The 18134-nt window shown below is 39.0% G+C and overlaps 1 protein-coding gene across 4 annotated transcripts in view; it reads left to right on the top strand.

The window, feature by feature from the left end:
- Positions 1-18134, top strand: part of bcar3 (BCAR3 adaptor protein, NSP family member) — an 82114-nt gene that overhangs the window by 46802 nt on the left and 17178 nt on the right. For all 4 annotated transcript variants that reach the window (XM_084355397.1, XM_084355399.1, XM_084355400.1 and 1 more), the window contains one exon: positions 3585-3627. In XM_084355397.1, the coding sequence (XP_084211523.1) occupies positions 3585-3627 (43 nt within the window). The remainder of the gene's footprint in view (positions 1-3584; positions 3628-18134) is intronic.

Genomic DNA, 18134 nt, shown 5'->3' on the forward strand with positions numbered 1-18134 from the left:
GCTAGAAAGTGGTGAGATGGCTCCAGGAACATTTTGGAAAACAAACAAGAATCTAGTTTTACTTTCTATTTGTTTGCTTTCCAAACTTAGACTAATTGATGTGCCTGTCTTATATAATGCCATTTAAGTACTGTACATTTAATGCTTTACAATCATTTTGTGTATTTGTTTCATTTGTTACAAACCGACTGCCGAAACAGTTTACTATAATGGTTAGTGTATATACAGTAGTTAGAGTTGTGGATTGGAAACAGCTATTAACTTTGCACTGAAGCTGCTGATCTTTATTCTGAAAACATACTGACCTCTGTAGGCTGCCTGTAGATTCTACATGCTGCTCTGAACTCTTCCCACTGTCTGTCCGTCACTTTCTGTCCTTCTCTCTCACTCTCTCCCACACACAAAAATATGGTGTAGTCCGTCAGTGAAACCAGTTGTGGTCGTGCTGAGTATTGTGTGGTGAAGAGCAAAGAACAACAGTAGCCAGAAAAAGACTGTGGCGAATGTTGCCTGCTTCTCCCCTCCCTACTCGTGTTATTTTTTTTTCCTCTCACTCGCTTCCAGTCTTCGTTGCTCCGTCTCTTGTCTGTGCTGCAGGTCACTTTTGTGGTTGTAGATGCAGAAAAATCCACTGTCTGATGCTGTTTCAGCAGTATGGGCAGAAAAAGGCCAAGTTAGCTGTGGTCAGCTTGTGTAGTCTGGAATGCCTGGCCTTCTTACTCTCACCATACTTTGTTTCAGCTCATTTACAGTCAGGCTTTGTAAACCTTATCAGGGATGAATTAAGATGGAAAACATCCATCAAGATGCAGGGTGGAGAGACCATCCTTCACCTGGGTTAAAGACTCTATTTCTATCAGCTCCAGGGCTCCCGCTCTGTTTGTGTGCCTGACCCTTGACCTCCCTGAGTAGAAAAGGGAATTTCCCTCAGTTGTAGCACTTTCAACTACAGAAGGGTTTATATGGGTGTTGTCTGGTATGTGGCGATTCTCATCGCTCCCACCTCAGACTAGAGAGCCAGGACAGGGTTACGGGGGGCAGGTGGTTGCTGTGGTGACGGTTTGGGGCCAATCAGAGGTCCAGTAAACCACTTTCTCCAACGAAGCAACACGTACGAATAAAATGAGTGGTCAGTATCAAATGAACATCTGAATTTAGTTACATTTGAGAACACAGAAATTTCCTGTATTCCTCTTCCTCAATCCTCCACCTTCTTTTCGTCTAAGGATATGTAAGCTACTTTACCATGATGTGCATTTATAACAGAAATGAGACTGTGAACCAGGTGTTTACAATTAGTAAAATTCCTGCAATGAAAATATTAGTCATGTACAAGTATTATAAGTAAAATATACCTACAGTATCAAAAATACTCATAATGTCGAAAAATGAGCCCAGTACTGTTATATATTATATTATTGTTACTACTGACGCAATCATGTGTAATTAACATTTTACTACTATAGTTTGTAAAGGTGGAGTTGACCTGAAGTATTTTATATGCTCTTCTGGGATAGTTTGATATATTTTACACACAAACCATGATGTTTTGTTATCATTGTTTGTGCATAAATTCTTGAAATGTAACTAGTGACTACAGCTGTCTGATAAATGGAGTGAAAAGTAAAGTAAAAAGTACAATTTTTGCCTCTGAAATGTAGCCTTTTGTAGCTCCAGACGAAGCTACATGCAATCTGATAAAAGTAGGCGCCAGATTTCGACAAAGTACAATTGCTGTAAAGAAGAAGGTAATACCACTGGTTCTGTTGCATTGATTTTGACAATTTGTCTATAAACTGTCTGTCAGTCCAACACTGTTGTAGGAGTGCAATTCTAGATCAGGGGACTGCTTAATAATAATAATCATCAGTTATAGCCCTTATAATGAATTGATCAGATTTTTCTGTAAACAAAAAATGCAATATTGAGTTCAGCATAAATGATCTAAGCCATTTACATACATCGATAAATTGATAAGATAACATATGTAAGTTAAGTTGATAATTATTGTGACAGGCCTACTGGTGAGCACTTCAACTTTCTATTGTTAATATAGAAAACTCTCACAGAAGTTAATACTATAATAAAGCAATAACAGTAAACCTTGATGATCAGTATTTCACTGTGTTCCTGCTACCATCGGATACAGTTGCTGAGGCAACAACAACTGATGTGCCCTCTGTTGCGATGACAGCTCAGTGTAGATTTGTGTTCATATACTGTGGGGTAGATGTCAGGATATGTTGGATTAGAGATCTGTAGACCTGACACAGGGTCGGAATCCTCTATTGCTCTGCAGTAGATGCTGAGTGTGATGGAGAGGCCTGCGCACTCCACCTTCTATGAATAATGACTATACATTGTTGTGAATGGAGGCTTCTGTTTAGTTACATAACTAAATCCCACTCATTATTTGTGCCCATATTAAATTGAGAGGGCTTAGAGCTAAACATATTTAGTTTGGTAAGTAATGGACTGTGCTAATATTCCCGTGGGAACACCAGTGTAGGCTTAAGGGATTTAAACTACCAACCTTGCTAACGTAGTCGAGGATTTCAGCTAATTACCTCTTTTGCTGAGCCCCTGGCTGTAAGCTTCCTGTAGAGAGAGACTCTGTACCACATTAATACCTACGTACCAATACTGAAGGCAAAGATAGAAAGCAATAGAAATAATAGGGTTTACATTAGTCAGATGTTCTGGAGGGAAAACTATATGAAGACCTTCTAAGGCTGGGCAAAACAAACAAGAGACAATGCATCAAATTGTTTTCTCTGATCTTTAATAAACAGTGTAATAAAAAAGCGTATAAAACTTCAACGAGAGAGAGTCAAGGAAACATATACAGAATTTGTCAATCTCCTGTCTGACACGTGTTTTGGATAAATGAAGGAATATGAGAAAAACCAAAAAGCAAGAAATTGAGAAAAAAAATGCTGCTGTTGCTGTTTGTGTGCTCTAACCTCTCTGTGAATTTGTCAGTGGACTCTCAGTGGTAGGCGTGTGGCTGTGATGTGTGTTATGGTGGGGGAGGAGAGAGAGAAAGTGAGGGAGGGAGGGAGGCCAAGTCAGGCAGGCAGTGAGTGAACATGTTTACCACTGAGTGAGAGAAAGAAAGAAAGAAAGAAAGAGTGAGAGACAGACAGACAGTGAATGAGACAGAGAAAGACTCTGATTTAAAGCAGCTCAGTGTGAGGCTTGATTTTACTTGACTTTTTTCTTTCAGAGGAACTCGGGACACTTGGGACAGCATTACGATTACACTTACCTCTGTATGTCAGCTTTACAGTGCAGCTGTACTTCTTGGTCTAGCATATGGCTAATAACATGGATGCTTGTTTGGACAAGTGACATCTATGTAAACCTTTAAAAAAAATTGCCAAACATCTACTGAACTATATCATCTCCTAAAAGAGCTGAGCAGTGTCTGAGTCCCTAAAGAAACAGCATCAGCACCAGCCAAGGACCCACCTGGAATTAACACAACCAACTCAGCAGTAACTGAAGAGCGACACGCAGCAGTTTGGGTCCAGTAGGAAGATGTGTTCACTAAACCGGACCTTGTCTTTGTCTGTGTTCCCCAGAGAGCCCGCTGCCGGCCTAGACGCCACGGTGGACTATGTTAAGGTAGGAACAACAAAACTGCTACAGCTGTAAACTGTGAATAACACTTGGATTGTTGTGTTTTTTAACCCTGCTAACTCTGTCTGTCTGGATTTATTGTTTTCATTAGAAACATGGGAAGTGTTGAAGATATGTTGCTTGTGGGACTGTACACAGAAAGAAGGATTTATGTTGCACAGAAATTGACTTTTTCGTATCACTCTGCGGACACGTATACATAAAACATTGCATTCACTTTCACTAGTTGCACTTAAAGTATCTCTGGGGCTGGATGTACGGTACAAAGATATAAGATGCACAAACACACATAAGCAAACTGTTATGTGCAACACAGCCATTGAGTTCAAACTGATTTAGTAAATTGTCCTTGAAGTTGTGAGAGCAAATCTGCTCTTTATGTAGGAAGGAATATTGGTGGTGCCTACAGTACCACTAGCTCTTCTTAAAAAATTTTCTGGGTTGCATAAAATTTAAAATGTTTAGTAAAAATCTTGAAAATTGATTGAATCCATCACCATCAGCGACTTTAATTGCCTGAAGCTGGATGTGAAATTATATTCACCTGTTTCTTCTGGCTGCAATGTAAACACCACTCATAAGAGAAGTTAATCCAATTGGCCCTGGGCTACAAGAATAACACACCTCTAAATCATATATCTGCCACTGTGTGTTTGCTGTCACACTGCTGTAAATCATATTCACATAAACACCACCTGAGTCCCAGCTTTCTTCAGTCAAAGAGAGGTGATGACTGAGGGGTGATCATTCTGTTATCACATTATCATTTAGCTGACATATGATATGCTTTACTGTCTATGTTTCTATCTCCTTCTGTCTATGTCCCTGTTACACTTACCCTGCACAGCTTCCGTGGGGCATTAAACACATGCACAGCAAAGGCCAGGTACCAAATCTAAACACTTCTTGAATTCAGTCAAAACATTTTGCACAACCTTGAGTCTTCAATCAGATATTCCAGGTTTAATTCATGATTGCGTTATTTTATACTGCATTTAGCCTAATTCTCGTGCTTTTTGTGTTAAAGCAACAGTATTTAACACTGATCTAAGAGAATCTGTCTTATTTCAAATGTTTTATTTTTATTTTCTTTCTAAAAATAAGGGATTCATGATCATATTGGCACATCATCAGTATCTGCTGTTTAGGCTTTAAAATGGATGTCCAAAATGAAAATGTCTGCCGATATGACAGGCAATAAGATGCTGCTTTAATTATGTGCATGCAATGCTAAACATTCCCAAAGTAGTTTTCTCTTTCTTTAGCATTTTATGTCTTCATCTAGGCCATCACAATAAGAGTAGAGGCATTATAATATGTTAATTCCACAGCGGGAGAGACTTAATGTTTTCTGCAATCAGGTGTACTAAAATATGTGCATATATCAGTATCTGCATCAGCAATCAACCAAAATGAGTTGGAATATATCAGATATCAGCAACAATCTAACAAAAATCTTATTAAAGATCACATATTACATTATAAGATTTCAGTGCAGTAGCAGTCCTAGCTACAAATATGTAATGAAACAGCGATTCCCCATTTCTTTGCCATGGGTTTTTTCTCTCTTAAACACCTTATCTCTTCTCCTCTCCATCCCCCCAACCATCCATCCCACTCTCTTTCCCATCCGTCACCCCTTTCCTCTGTCTATTAGCTCATATGTTTGGATGCTAACACCTCAGTCTGAAAAGCAAACTCAGTTCTTCCCACGAGAGCAGGTCGCACATGTGGTAGCCAACTATCCACACACAGAGAAGCACACACACACTCAAACCTGCACACGCACACATACACAAACAGTACTTGTGGGTAGTTTTATTTGGTCAAATTAGCGTTGTGTGCAAGTGTCAACAGTGTGTGTGAGTGTGTGTGCTGACCGCAAATGGAGCTTCTGTATCCTAGGTATTATATAACACAGTACATGTGAAAGTGTTGCTGTCAGCGCTGGTACTCCAGGTGTGTTTGCATTTCCACTGTGCAGGAAAACACATATGTTGATGCACGCACACATGTTCAGACTGTACAGGTGCTCTGTGTCATATCCGGGAGAAAGGTCAAAAGTACATTAACAGTGCAGTGACCCTTGCATTGTTTAGTGCCATGAGGCCATCGATTATGTGCAGTACAAGTGTGTAGGATGGATGCATGCAGGGCAGGAAGTGTCTGTGGAGAACAATCGCACCATAAATACTGAAATTAAAACAAAAGGTTAGAGTAGACATGAAGAAAAGTACAATAATACAGTAAAGGCTGCAGAGGAAAGTTAACGTAGGATTCACAGCACAGACACAAAACATTAGGAAATAAATGTACATACTAAATATCTGTCACCAGATATTAGGGTGTTCAGAAAAGGACAGTAATTAATTAATTGATCGTTTAGTTTATAAACTGTCAAAATTTCCCAGATGCCAAAGTGAAATAGCTTATTTTGTCAAACCAATAGCTACAAACTCCAAGATTCTTGTTTGATATCATACATATCAACAACTCTCAATCAACTAATTGTTGCATCTCTATAACTATACTAGTCAGGTTAACACATGCACATACATGTTCTTTTAGCTACTCACATCTTCACACTCACCGGTAAAAAATACATGCAGTGCAGTGGGGCTCATGTAGCTAGACTTAGTATAATGTTGGGAAATTTGGCCAGATTGAAAACAGGCAGAATCTAGTCTCTGCAGGGAATTAGGAAATGTTACAGAGAAGGGTTTGTTGAGCCAAAGGTCTTTATGTAAGTCTTAAGGTCTTAAAGGCCCTGAAAACCTATTTTCTGAATCAGCTTCCTACTATCAGCAGTAAGATTCTGCATGAACACATGAACATTTCAAATTCTTTTAACTTTTAACTAATTGACTGACTGTGAAGAAAGAAAGAAAGACAGACAGAAAGAAAGAAAGAAAGAAAGAAAGAAAGAAAGACTATTCCCACACAACTCTTCTTTGACTCGGCCTTTTCTAAAAGACTCTCCCTCTTTTGCTCTTTTTCTTTCATCTTCACTCTGTCTTTGACTTGAAAACATCAAGTCGCTCTGCCCTCATGAGAGAGCTTTAAGAGACAGTAATGCTCTGTGCATATGTGTGTGTGTGTGTGGTCTCAGGTTGCAATAGTTTTCAACTCTCAAAGTGGACAACACTTTACAGTATACACACATACACATTCATAGTTTAGTGAATACAGCATCAGTTGAAATGTTTACTTATTCAATCAAGGCATTAATTAATTAATCTCCAAAAGGATTGACAGTGTTTCTTCAAGTGCGAGACTAGTGCTTATAGATAAAGATACACTCTGGCACACTCTACTGTTCAAACTAAAGTACTGCAATATGACACTGTCAGACCCCAGAACTGTAAATGGATCAGGAGTCAGTCAGGCAAACGGCAGTGCGACATTCATCACGATCATCATACCAGTCTGTCAGCGAGCCAGCATGACTTCAAATAGCAATCAGGCAAACAGCCAAACAGCTGGTCACCCTGCTCACCAACCATTCAGCTCGACTAGTCAACCTCAGGGTGTGTCTGTCTGGACAGCCAATCAATCATTCAGTTTGTTAGCCTACGTGCAGAGCAGGCAGCTGGCCAGCGACCCCACAGCAGCTACAGTAGATGAACAATGATATTCTGATGAGTCTTCAGTCAAAACAGTGGCAACTTAGCTGTATTTTAGAAGAAATTTGTATTGTTTTGATGTCTCAGGCATCAAAATAATGCACACTTGTTTTTGGGCAAAATAAAAGTGTCCTCAATTTCAAATCAGTGCTGCTGAATTCAGTTTCAATCTTAAAAAATGTGCCAACGAGAGTCCAAGAATCCACGGATAGCCACGTTCCTTTATTGTGTACTGTATACTAACCCCGTTTAGAACAGAGGACAGGGTCACTCTGGGCAATGAACAGTGTTTAGATCTGGGTCAGACTCTATAGATTATGATTCACAGTGTTAAACATGTTACTCACGTGTCTCGTTATCAACTATGTTAAAGTTTTAGGAGTGCTGACATGCTTTTAATAAATTATGGCTTGTGTCTTTTGGTTTGGTGACAATTGCCTTCCACAGCCCAGGAGCAGTTTATATTTCTAGACATATTTATAAGAATAATATCTACAATGTAGGTGTGTATCAAACCAAAAACAAAATTTGAAAAAATGCACATTCTTGATACGTTTTTTCCTAGTTTCAGTACAAGTATTTACTGTGTTGGCAAATGGACAATTTAAACCTGTTTTGGCCAAATGCTCTTTTCTATAAGTAAAGGGGCTCCATGTAACAATTTGCAGCAATTTACATGCGTTCACATTTTAAATGCCCATATGTGAGTGGACTGTCACGTGACGTGAAAAATGAGACCTTCCTCGTCTCTCTCGGTTGTCTGTACAAGCCTGTGGATGATTTGTTTAAGTGGTTTAATACTGCTGGACTGTGAATTTCTTTGTGAAGGACTCGAATCAGATTTTCTGCGACAGTGCAAAGGATATGACTTAATGCACGTTCTCGAGTGCCTCGTCTCAGTGCCACTCTCCGCTCCGCTAACAGAGAGAAACAGTAGCTAATGTTAGTTAAGCAATGGAGTCCGCTAACATAAACGACCAGCTTCTAGCACAACGCAGAAGTCCCTCAGAGCCCCTTTGAGTTCACATGGAAGCCCTGAGGGGGCTTTTACACATGAAAAAAAAAATCTTTATGAATTATTTTCACTCCATTACACACATGAAAAAAAAAAAATTTAGAACTTGGAGCACCAGAAAAATCTCACTTGCCTTTCAGGGTTTCCATAGGTTCATCTTCCCTGTCATGAAAGGTTTTTGTATTTTCTGTACACTTCAGTTAAAAATACTTTTTAGAAATCATTTTCAGATGCGGTGTTGACTTTATACTATCACCTCCAGTACTCTATTTTAGTCGACTTTGAGGCTGAAAACACTGAATTTGTGGATTTGCTTTGTCTTTGGAGGCACATGAAATATATTGTACCCACTGACTGCACACATTGTTATTGATGCTTTACGGGGCTCACACAGTGTAGCCATCACGTTGCATGAATCAATATGACCGTCACTAAGATCACAGTCCTATACTGATCGATGACCCATCACAAGTGTGAACAGCACAATCACTGACATGTTTTCAGTGTAAGCTGCCTAACTTGGTACAGAAGGACACTGATGCTGAGACTATGGCTGATTTCACACTATTGATTAACTATATAAAATTCCATTCCTGTCAACCGAACTTCCAGCCATTGTCAGGAAATCCAATGATGTATTTCAAGCTCCTACTGTACATGTAGAATGTTTACTTGATTTTGATAGCATAGCATGAAGACTGGAAGAAAACATGTCAATGTAAAGAGTTCTCATATTCATTGTTTTTAACTGTGTTTTGAAAAATAGAGAGAAGTAACTAACTTGATTTTCATACATTGCTACTATATTCATCAGTCATTCCATCACTTTAGTTCACACTGAAAATATCAATAATGCTGTTAAAATGTGGTACCAATGGTCCCCAGAGGATGAACCCTGATGACTTTGGTGATCCTCTGTCTTTTCCTCTGGTGCCACCAACTTTATTGTAAATGTGTCCAAAGTCTTAAAATTCTCTACCTTTGTTTGTTGAGCACGAACATCAAACCTATAATGGCTATAGCTGATGTTTTTATAATGACAATGTTTCGATTGAAAAAATGAAAACAATGCAACAAGATTCCTCCGCTGTCCAGCCCACAACTTTACTATTTTTATTCACTTTTACTGCTCATGGCCATGGCTAAGATCTCTTAAAAAAAACAAAAAAAACGCAAAAAAAAAATACTACCTGTTAAGCACCAAACAGCAGACAGACACAGTAGGTTACTAGCTGGTGAACATAGTGGAGCATTCAGCCGCTAAGGAGACAGATATTTCCCTCAGGAGTTGGTAGAGAGCAAAAAAGAGCTAAAAGAGAGTGAATATTGGACTTACAATGGGCAGGTGGACACAAACACAACTCCAAATTCATGACATTGGTGGTCTTTAACTGTTGGATATTTAAGTATGATTTTGCTAACAAGTTCGATGTATAAGCATAAGGGGTTTATCAAAAATAATACTACGTATTTATGACAAGGGCTTGCTATATGGCATTAAAATAATATCTCAATATTTTTTGGCTATATCGCAATAAAACATATATGTCAATATTTTGAAATCAAAATAAAAATCACTGTGGGTGACGAAATCAAAAATCACGATATTTTTGACCAAACACACTGTGTTAATATTGTGACAATATTGTAGGGATGACTATTGGTGCTTTCACAAAATATATTTTATCAGAACAAGTAGAACTGTCTGTAAGTTCAGAAAATTACAGTACTGTACTTGAATGCAACCTTTAAAACCAGGAAAAGACAACACTTACATCAAATCATAATATAACAATATCCAAAATGTAAGACACTATATAGTCTCATACCACAATTACAATATAATGCTGATTTATTGCCCGGCCCTATTTAAAACAGTTTTACCATTTTACATAACATTTTGAATCCCCCTGTTTTGTCCCATAACTTGCTAAAGTTGCTGAAACAGCTCCGCTCTCCTTATTCCATTTGACAGAAACAACAATTAGATAGAAATAGAAAACATAGAACGTCAGCACGATGATTTCTGTCCCCCGTTGTTTTTCCAAAGCATTCCTTAAGCAACGGATGTGTGTATTTTAAGGTGGACATTTAGCCAAGCTGGTGATTTGTGGCTGCTGTGGTTGGCAGTAGTGTGTGTGTGAGTGTGTGTGCCGCTGTGTGGTGCCCCAGGGAACGTTCTACATGTATTTCCTTCGTGGATCCTCCGAGAGTTCACACTGTAATTAGTGGCTACATTTCCTGCGGCAGAATATTCCTTTAACTGGTCGCTGCATATGTCTTTGTTGATGTATGTAGCTGCTCATGTGTATTCATGACTGTGTCTGTACTGTATATAGGTACATGCTTGTTTTCTGTCCCTTTCTTTGTTTGTATATACACACTTCTATATGGTCTGTATACGTGTTGTTGTGTCCACTTGTTCTCAGTGCCCATGTGAATGTGTGTGTGTGTGTGTGTGTGTGTGTGTGTGTGTGTGAATTGGTGGGAAAGTTGTGGCACTTAACTTGTGTGTGGGTGTAATTGCTCAACGGTCATTAAGTAACACAACGGCCAGCTATTTATCAGCGTCACTCTGCAGGACACACACACATACACACACCTACAGTAGTGCACTCCTCACTTGTCTAGACACTCATGCAGCAGCATTATAGATTCTTTTCAGTACACAACGGTGACTGAACCTACAGCCCCCTGCCATTAAATGTTTTTACATGCTTGTTGTCAGTGTCTGGTAGCTATTTCCAGACAAAAAATCTTGCCAACACAGGAAGTGATGTATTTTCTGTTTTTAGTTTGTTTTGTAATTAACTACTAAGTAGTTCTGGGAGAGCAGTGAAAGAAGCATGGACGAGCAGCAGAAGAAAACACCACCTCTTACAGAATTCTACACAATGTTAATTTTTACTGTTACAGGTCCCTCAGTCAAAACAATGAAAACAAAAGACTAGTGGGATCATGGGATTTGTTGTCTTAATTGTTAAACAACCACCCTTACAGACGGAAATGTGTATAATTTTACTACAAAAAATGTGGAGTTTCTACACTGCACTTGCCAAAATCAAAGACAGGGATGAAATGAGGAAAAAGTTAGGAAAAAGCGTGTCATGATTTCGATTCTAAATCAAATGCAGAATTGGTGGTTCTCCCAGTATTTATTTCTCAATAAATTTGCACCTACTGGAAGTTATACTTTTCTTTTTGAGACTCTTTTTATCTGTTGAGTTGTTTGGGAATAGATCTTACATGGGACAAATTTTCAGAATAATTTTTCCTTGAACTCTGGAATCTTTATTTTTGATGAGTATTGTTCGAACTTTCCAAATCCTAACCTGCAAAAAGCCACCAGGAAAAATCAAGCTGTTGTAGTAAAATACACCTCATTTCTTTACAAAAAATCAAAACTGAATCGAATCGTGACCTTGTTATGGAAAGTCACATCTAATCATGAATTTGAAGAATTGCAACACCGCTAGTCAGACAGGAAATAATTTGGCCATTGATTAATAATCATTTTTTAACTTAAAACGCCTGAAATTCACTGGAATAGAAGCTGGTTTTCTTAGTTTTCATGATAATTAATTGAATATCTTTTGGTTCTGGACTGTTGGTTGGACAAAACAAACAAATTGAATATATCAGTGTTTGGCAGTTGAAACTATTTTCTGACATTTTGTTGTTAACGAAAGCAAAGCAAAAGTAACACAGAGGGATGTTTAGTGTGTGTGAGATAATATACATCCCTGTGGTTGCTGCACAATATGAACCATCATCTATGTGTCTATGTACTGTATATATTCTTCCATCCATCATCCATGTGTTTTCAGCCAGAGCAAGAGAGAGATTTTGCCTCTGGGCCACTCCCTGTCAGTCCACACGTCATTGGCTCACATCAAATCACATGAGTCTTTCTTTAACCCATATATGGAGCTTGGGGCGGGGCAAAAGGGGGGAAACAGTATGAGAAAGGACCTCCAGAGCTGAGTGAGCAGTGGAGGGTTCACTCTGCAGGAGACTGTGGAGGAGAGAGACAGAGATGACAGAGTGATAGATCCAGTAGTCATCCTGATGAGGATGTAAGGACCTGACGTTACAGGCTGCAGATTCTGATGTATTCTAGTTCATTCACACCATATCTGACTACGCTGCAGATTGTTCACTCCACTTTAGTTTTTCTAACTCTGTGATGGAAGTTTTTCTTGGAAGAGGCAAAAGGGAATCGTTAATGGACTTGTCAGTTTTTAAAGCCAATCAAGCTGGTGTGTCGTCACAGTGATTGGAGACGGTATTTACAGCTGAAGTAAAGTGTTGGAAGACACAGTCGGTCACCCAGTTGAGTAAAGTTAACAAGCATGTCGGAGCGATGCAACCTCAAGACCCTGACAGCAGCTCTGTGTTGCTTCTACCACAAGAACTCTGTCATCACTGCAAAGGTGAGAGAAAGGGGAGAGTGTGTGTGAGGATGTGTGCAGGTATTGACAGTCAGTGTCAGTGTTTGTAGTTGTGTTTGACTCTTGTTTGCTGCAGCCTTTTGTCATGTATTTTGTCATGCCTTTTTTCTGCTTTAGCATATTTTATTGTGTGTTTTTAGAGTTTAACACTTTTTGTTTAGCACTTTGGAGATTTGTGTCATTTTAAGTGCTCCTCTTGGCTGTTGTCCACAGGGAGACATTATTAAAAAGGTATTATTAAAGAGAAATAACCCTTCGCTGCACAGTGGAAAACAATCTAAAAAGTGCATGGTAACACTGGTAGCTGGAGCAAAATCTAATCACACTGAATAGTCCTCCTCTTTCCCTCACTCTCTCTGTGAGCTGAACACTGGGCTTTTATTACTCAGACCAGACGCTCTCATAAATGACCGACTGTGTGACTGTGTGTGAGTGTGAGATATATAGCTGGGTTCATCCATAACTAGTTGTGGCAGACAGACAAGGCAGTGTGTGAAGGCAAGGGTGAGACAGACGGAGAGGTACCAGGACAAGGGTGATAGCCCTCATGAGGGTGATAAATTACCAACTTGTGATAGTTTGTCTTCTTTATGACGTCAGTGAAATGTATGAATGCTATTAACTTGATTGGATGGAGCAAGCGGCGGTGCAGCGGGCTGAGGTGACGTGGTTTGTCCCTCTGGATCAGCCAGGAGGTGATCAGTTTTGAGTCTCCTGGACCACATTTACATCTGCTGTTAAAACGTAGACTGCACCTGGTTGAAGGGAAACACATGCAGGATGTTGATAGGGTCTGTTTTAGGTGATCAAATCTCATCCGCAGTGAAAAAGATGAAATGCAATCTGCAGTTGAGAGTTTAGTAGTTTTGATTTGTTTATTTATTTTGGAGGCCTGTTAGCTTTCACTGTAACCACTGCTGGCATCATTCAAAGTTAAATATTTGGGATGCACAATTAATAATAAATCCATAATAGGAATTTTTACCATCATTGACTTAACAAGCGTAGTATCTGCTCATTCTGATACAGTAGGTGGAGGTTTGCACCGTTAAAGTTTGCAATCTGCTAATAAACATAAAAGCAGGAAAAGACACTTGTCACACTCATGAGTCACGCAGTCTAGAGAAGATATGTAGATATGCAGCTGCCAGTGTGGATGTGTTTTACAATAGGCAGACAACACTAGGGGTGCTGATTCTCTAAATTCACATTTTGATTTGACTTCTGCTTCTAAGTTCACAATTCAATTTGATTTTAGATTTAAACCTTTTTTTTATCACTTATTCCCATTCAGAGACATTAATAAAGGAAACAATATCAGAACTAAAATGTAAAAATGCACCTATTAGACTAAAACATTGTCAGAACACAACCTGATTGCCAAACAAATGGGAAGAAAATTGAAGACTATTAATGTTGTGGATAACAGAAAAAAATGAGGATTTATCTCCACAGCACCACAAGACCCATCAAGTAGCTGTTCTGGAGCTTTCAATCATATACACATATTCACTTTAATGAACATTATGAATTGGATGAAAAGCACTTAAAGTTCTCAGAAAAATGGAAATTTCAACATCTAGTTCCAGGACAAATAAACAAACCGTGTGTGTGTGAGCATTTTCAAAACAATGAATTCAGAGCAAACTTTCTCCTCCTTTCTCATGATCAGCGTGTTAACTTCATACAATTCACATGAACCACCGAAGTCCTCAAAGGCTCACTGTCACTGGGACTGTCAGCGAGTATGGGTGTGGTATTGGTTCTTCTACGGAGAGTGTCAGTCTGTTATAATGGGTGTCTCTGATGGGACTTGAACTTGTCATCTGCATGTGTTATCAGTGTACCACCCGTGTTGCTTTCCTATCATCCTCTCCTGCTCTACAATTGCTCTCAACAATTGCTTCCCTCGAGCGCTGCCTCTCCACCATCCTTCATCTCTTTATCTCTCTATCTGTGTCTTCCCCATGTCTGTACTTTTGATTCCAAAGAGCCCGGGGTTTTATTCCATTCTCTTTTCCCTTTTCTCCTCCATCTGTCTGTTTGGGAGGATGCCATTTAACCAAAGAGAGCCGGCTTCTGGTTTTTGTGCCTCAAAACTAACTTATATTCTCAGTCGTGAAAGACTCTGTTGACCTGGTTTAAAAATCTAACCATAGTATAAGAGTTATCAACAGACAGAGCATAGGAGATTTAGCAGAATGTATATATGTTGCACAGTATGTCATATTTATCCAAAGCTTAGCAGCACAGTAAATGTATACATGCAGATTACATATGTTCCCAGTGGGACATACTGTATCTGTAACACACAAATACACTGTACTGTCTTTTGTTGCATTATAAGCTTCTTTTTCTCTTTTTGTATGATGAAAATGAATTTACTGAGAGCATGCTCTTAGCACATCAAGCACTTTCAGTCAATAACCCACCAACTTTCCTTCAGGACTGCTTTTGTGAGTAAATCCTTTCCATTATTTTTTTATTTTCATCATTTTCTTTGGTGCCAAATCTCAAATAAATCTCTAAACCTAAAGCTACAGCAAACTTCATCTCCCAGGCTCATTAGTTGCTCCAAGTCCAGAAACAACCAGATCGGATTCAGCCTTGTTAATTACATAAAGTGTGTTGAACCACGAACATCTGAACACCTCTATGTGCTTGTTGAACATGTAATTCCAGAATTGTATGTATCAATATGCAGCTACAGCAGCCTCCACTCTTCTGTGAAGGCTTTCCACCAGATTTTGGAACCTGTGCTGAAGGGATTTGCTCCCATTCACAAGAGCATTAATGAGGTCAGCCACGCTATTAGATTTGGCTCGCAGTTGGCATTCCAGTTCACCACAAAGGTGTTGGATTGGATTGAGGTCAGGGCTCTCTGCAGTCTGTCCAGTCAAGCCTGTCCACACCAAACTTTTAAAAAATGTGGAAGAATCTGGGGTGTCTGCATGCTCTTGGCCATATAGTGTTCTCATTACCTAACAAACTAGATCAACTTTTATACAGTGTATCACCTCAGAAAATATTAGACTCCCCAAGTAACGCTGTTATGACTGTTGTTGAGTCTTATGTCCTTACTCTTATGCGCCATTTGCAGCTAATGTTAGCAGGTGCTATGAACGTCACTGAGTGCTAGTGGCCACAAGCCTGATCCTGATAGTTTTCCTGAAAGTTCCCATTTGGAGCAACATTTGTAGTGTTTTTGAACCTTTCTTGCCATCACAGTTTGAGATTAGCTCGGAATTAATCATGGATGCACATGCAAATATTTGACAGTGACATAAATATTTTAAGACAGACAACTACTCTGTTGAAGTATTTTATTCAAAATTCAGCAGTATTATGTGTTTTTTAAATTAACTTTAAGTTTCAAAAAATATTTCTGGGATTCCTCTGAGTACCACTAGAGGGAGCTTGCATAGTTGGTTCCTAGATGATAATGCCTTTTACATTTTTCTAAAGCTTATGAACAACATGCCTAAGTATTAAATGAGACATGCTTTTGTAACTGTGTGGCTTGTTCCTACCTCAGGTTTATTCAGAAAAACGATTTGAATGGATAGTTAAAGGTTAAATTTGTTTCCTGCACAGCTGTTTGCGGCAGGGTCAAGGACTGTTTTGGGAATCATATATTTGGAAAAGTGTGTGCTTCTCGTTCATCCTTTGGCAGTGGTCTTCTACATGTCTGGGAATTTAAATCAACATCCTCCTGGCCTCACACCTGCTTTTCAAGTGTTTAAATAAAAAATTTAGAAAATGTAAAAACAGTCAACACGGGGAGAGCCTGGTCCCAAAAAACAACCAAATCAAATCCTAGATTTAGTGGAGAGACAGACACACACATACATACCCACTATACAGCAGTATCTCAGAGATGGCACTAATGATGAACCCTCTGTAGATGTCCCAGACTGACCAGTCAGATGCCTCCTGGTCTAAACACAGGAAGAAGCATCTATTTAGTTATGAGTAAACAGGAAAGGTGGGACCTTGTGATTATGGAGCCAAGATAATGAGATCAAGAAAGAAAAATGAGAAAAACAAGAGTGTTGTGAGAGTTATTAGCTTTTTACAGTATCAGCCTTCCTCAGCTGTCCATGGAAATAAATGTAAGAGACAGAAACTCTGAGTCCCACCCTCAGTTAGTGTCAGACTGCACTGAACTGAAAAATTTCAAAAGAATTGCCTCAGTATTAAAATAGGTATCTAAAGGTGGAGATAATGAAAAGTTTCTGAATATTTATGCAGCATCCCAGAGTTTTTCTTTACCTTTGTCTTTGGTGTATTTTCTGTGGCTGCTCCACTGACAGTTTGCATTCATGTTTCAACTTTTCAAAACTTCATATGAGTTGATTTGACAGCCGGATGGATGCAAACAACACAGAGGTAGAGACGGCAAGAAACATCAAGTGGCACAAGGAGAGGGGAGACAGCAACTGAAAGGAGGAGACAGATAGAGATAAGAGGAAATCTCAGATAAAAGCAGACCAAACTGTTGGTATTTTAATGATGATGATGATGATGACCATGTACTGTAAACAAGTTGTGAACCTTTTAAGATCATAGCAAACAGTTCCTTATTTACAGAGCATCATCATCTCTCATTAGGAGCTGTGTTTGTATCCAATATTCTACTACTATTCTTAAATATCTTGCTCTTTAGCTGCAAAATGTTTCAGTACACCAGCTAGTTGCTATGTATGTCTGCTGTTTGCTGCTGAGTACGTACAGAGGGTTTTGAATTGAAAACAGCTGACTGCTGCAGCCAAAATGATGCTATGAGAGCAGTGAGAATGAATCAAAACAGTAAAGTTGGACGGACAAATAAACAACGAGCTGAAACTCACTTGAAAAGCTCCATAAAGTAGAGGGGAGCTGCAGATTTAGATGATTTTTTCTGTACGTTCATCACTTCTAGAAACCCCTTTTACATCATTACATCAGTAAATGCCTGGAAAATGATGTGACAATGCTATACAGTAACAGGCTTATTGTGGATTTAAGTATTTTTTTGCAATTGTTGCAAAAACAAACAAAAACAACAAACATATCTTACTGGACAAATACTGCTGTGGTTTCTGTTAACTTGATTTAAATTGAGCTTCTACCCATGTTATACCATTTTTACCAGCTGTGAGGCTCTTTTGTTATTTATCATCTAGCACACTATCAGATTAAATGGATGTTGGACATCAGCTGTGGGTCAGGGGTGTCATCTCTCACATCCATACAGTCTGCGGAGGATTTGGGTAAGATGAGGATTATAATGTCAACCAGTATGTGCATGTGTACGTTAGTGTGTGAGATGACGAGGAATCGGAGTTATAATGCTATAAGGTTATTTCTCTTCACTTCACCAAACTCAAAGGACAAGCAGCTTACAGAGTAGTCCGCTGCGTC

Source organism: Pagrus pagrus, assembly GCF_965226575.1.
Source record: "Pagrus pagrus genome assembly, chromosome: 6".
Taxonomy (NCBI): domain Eukaryota; kingdom Metazoa; phylum Chordata; class Actinopteri; order Spariformes; family Sparidae; genus Pagrus; species Pagrus pagrus.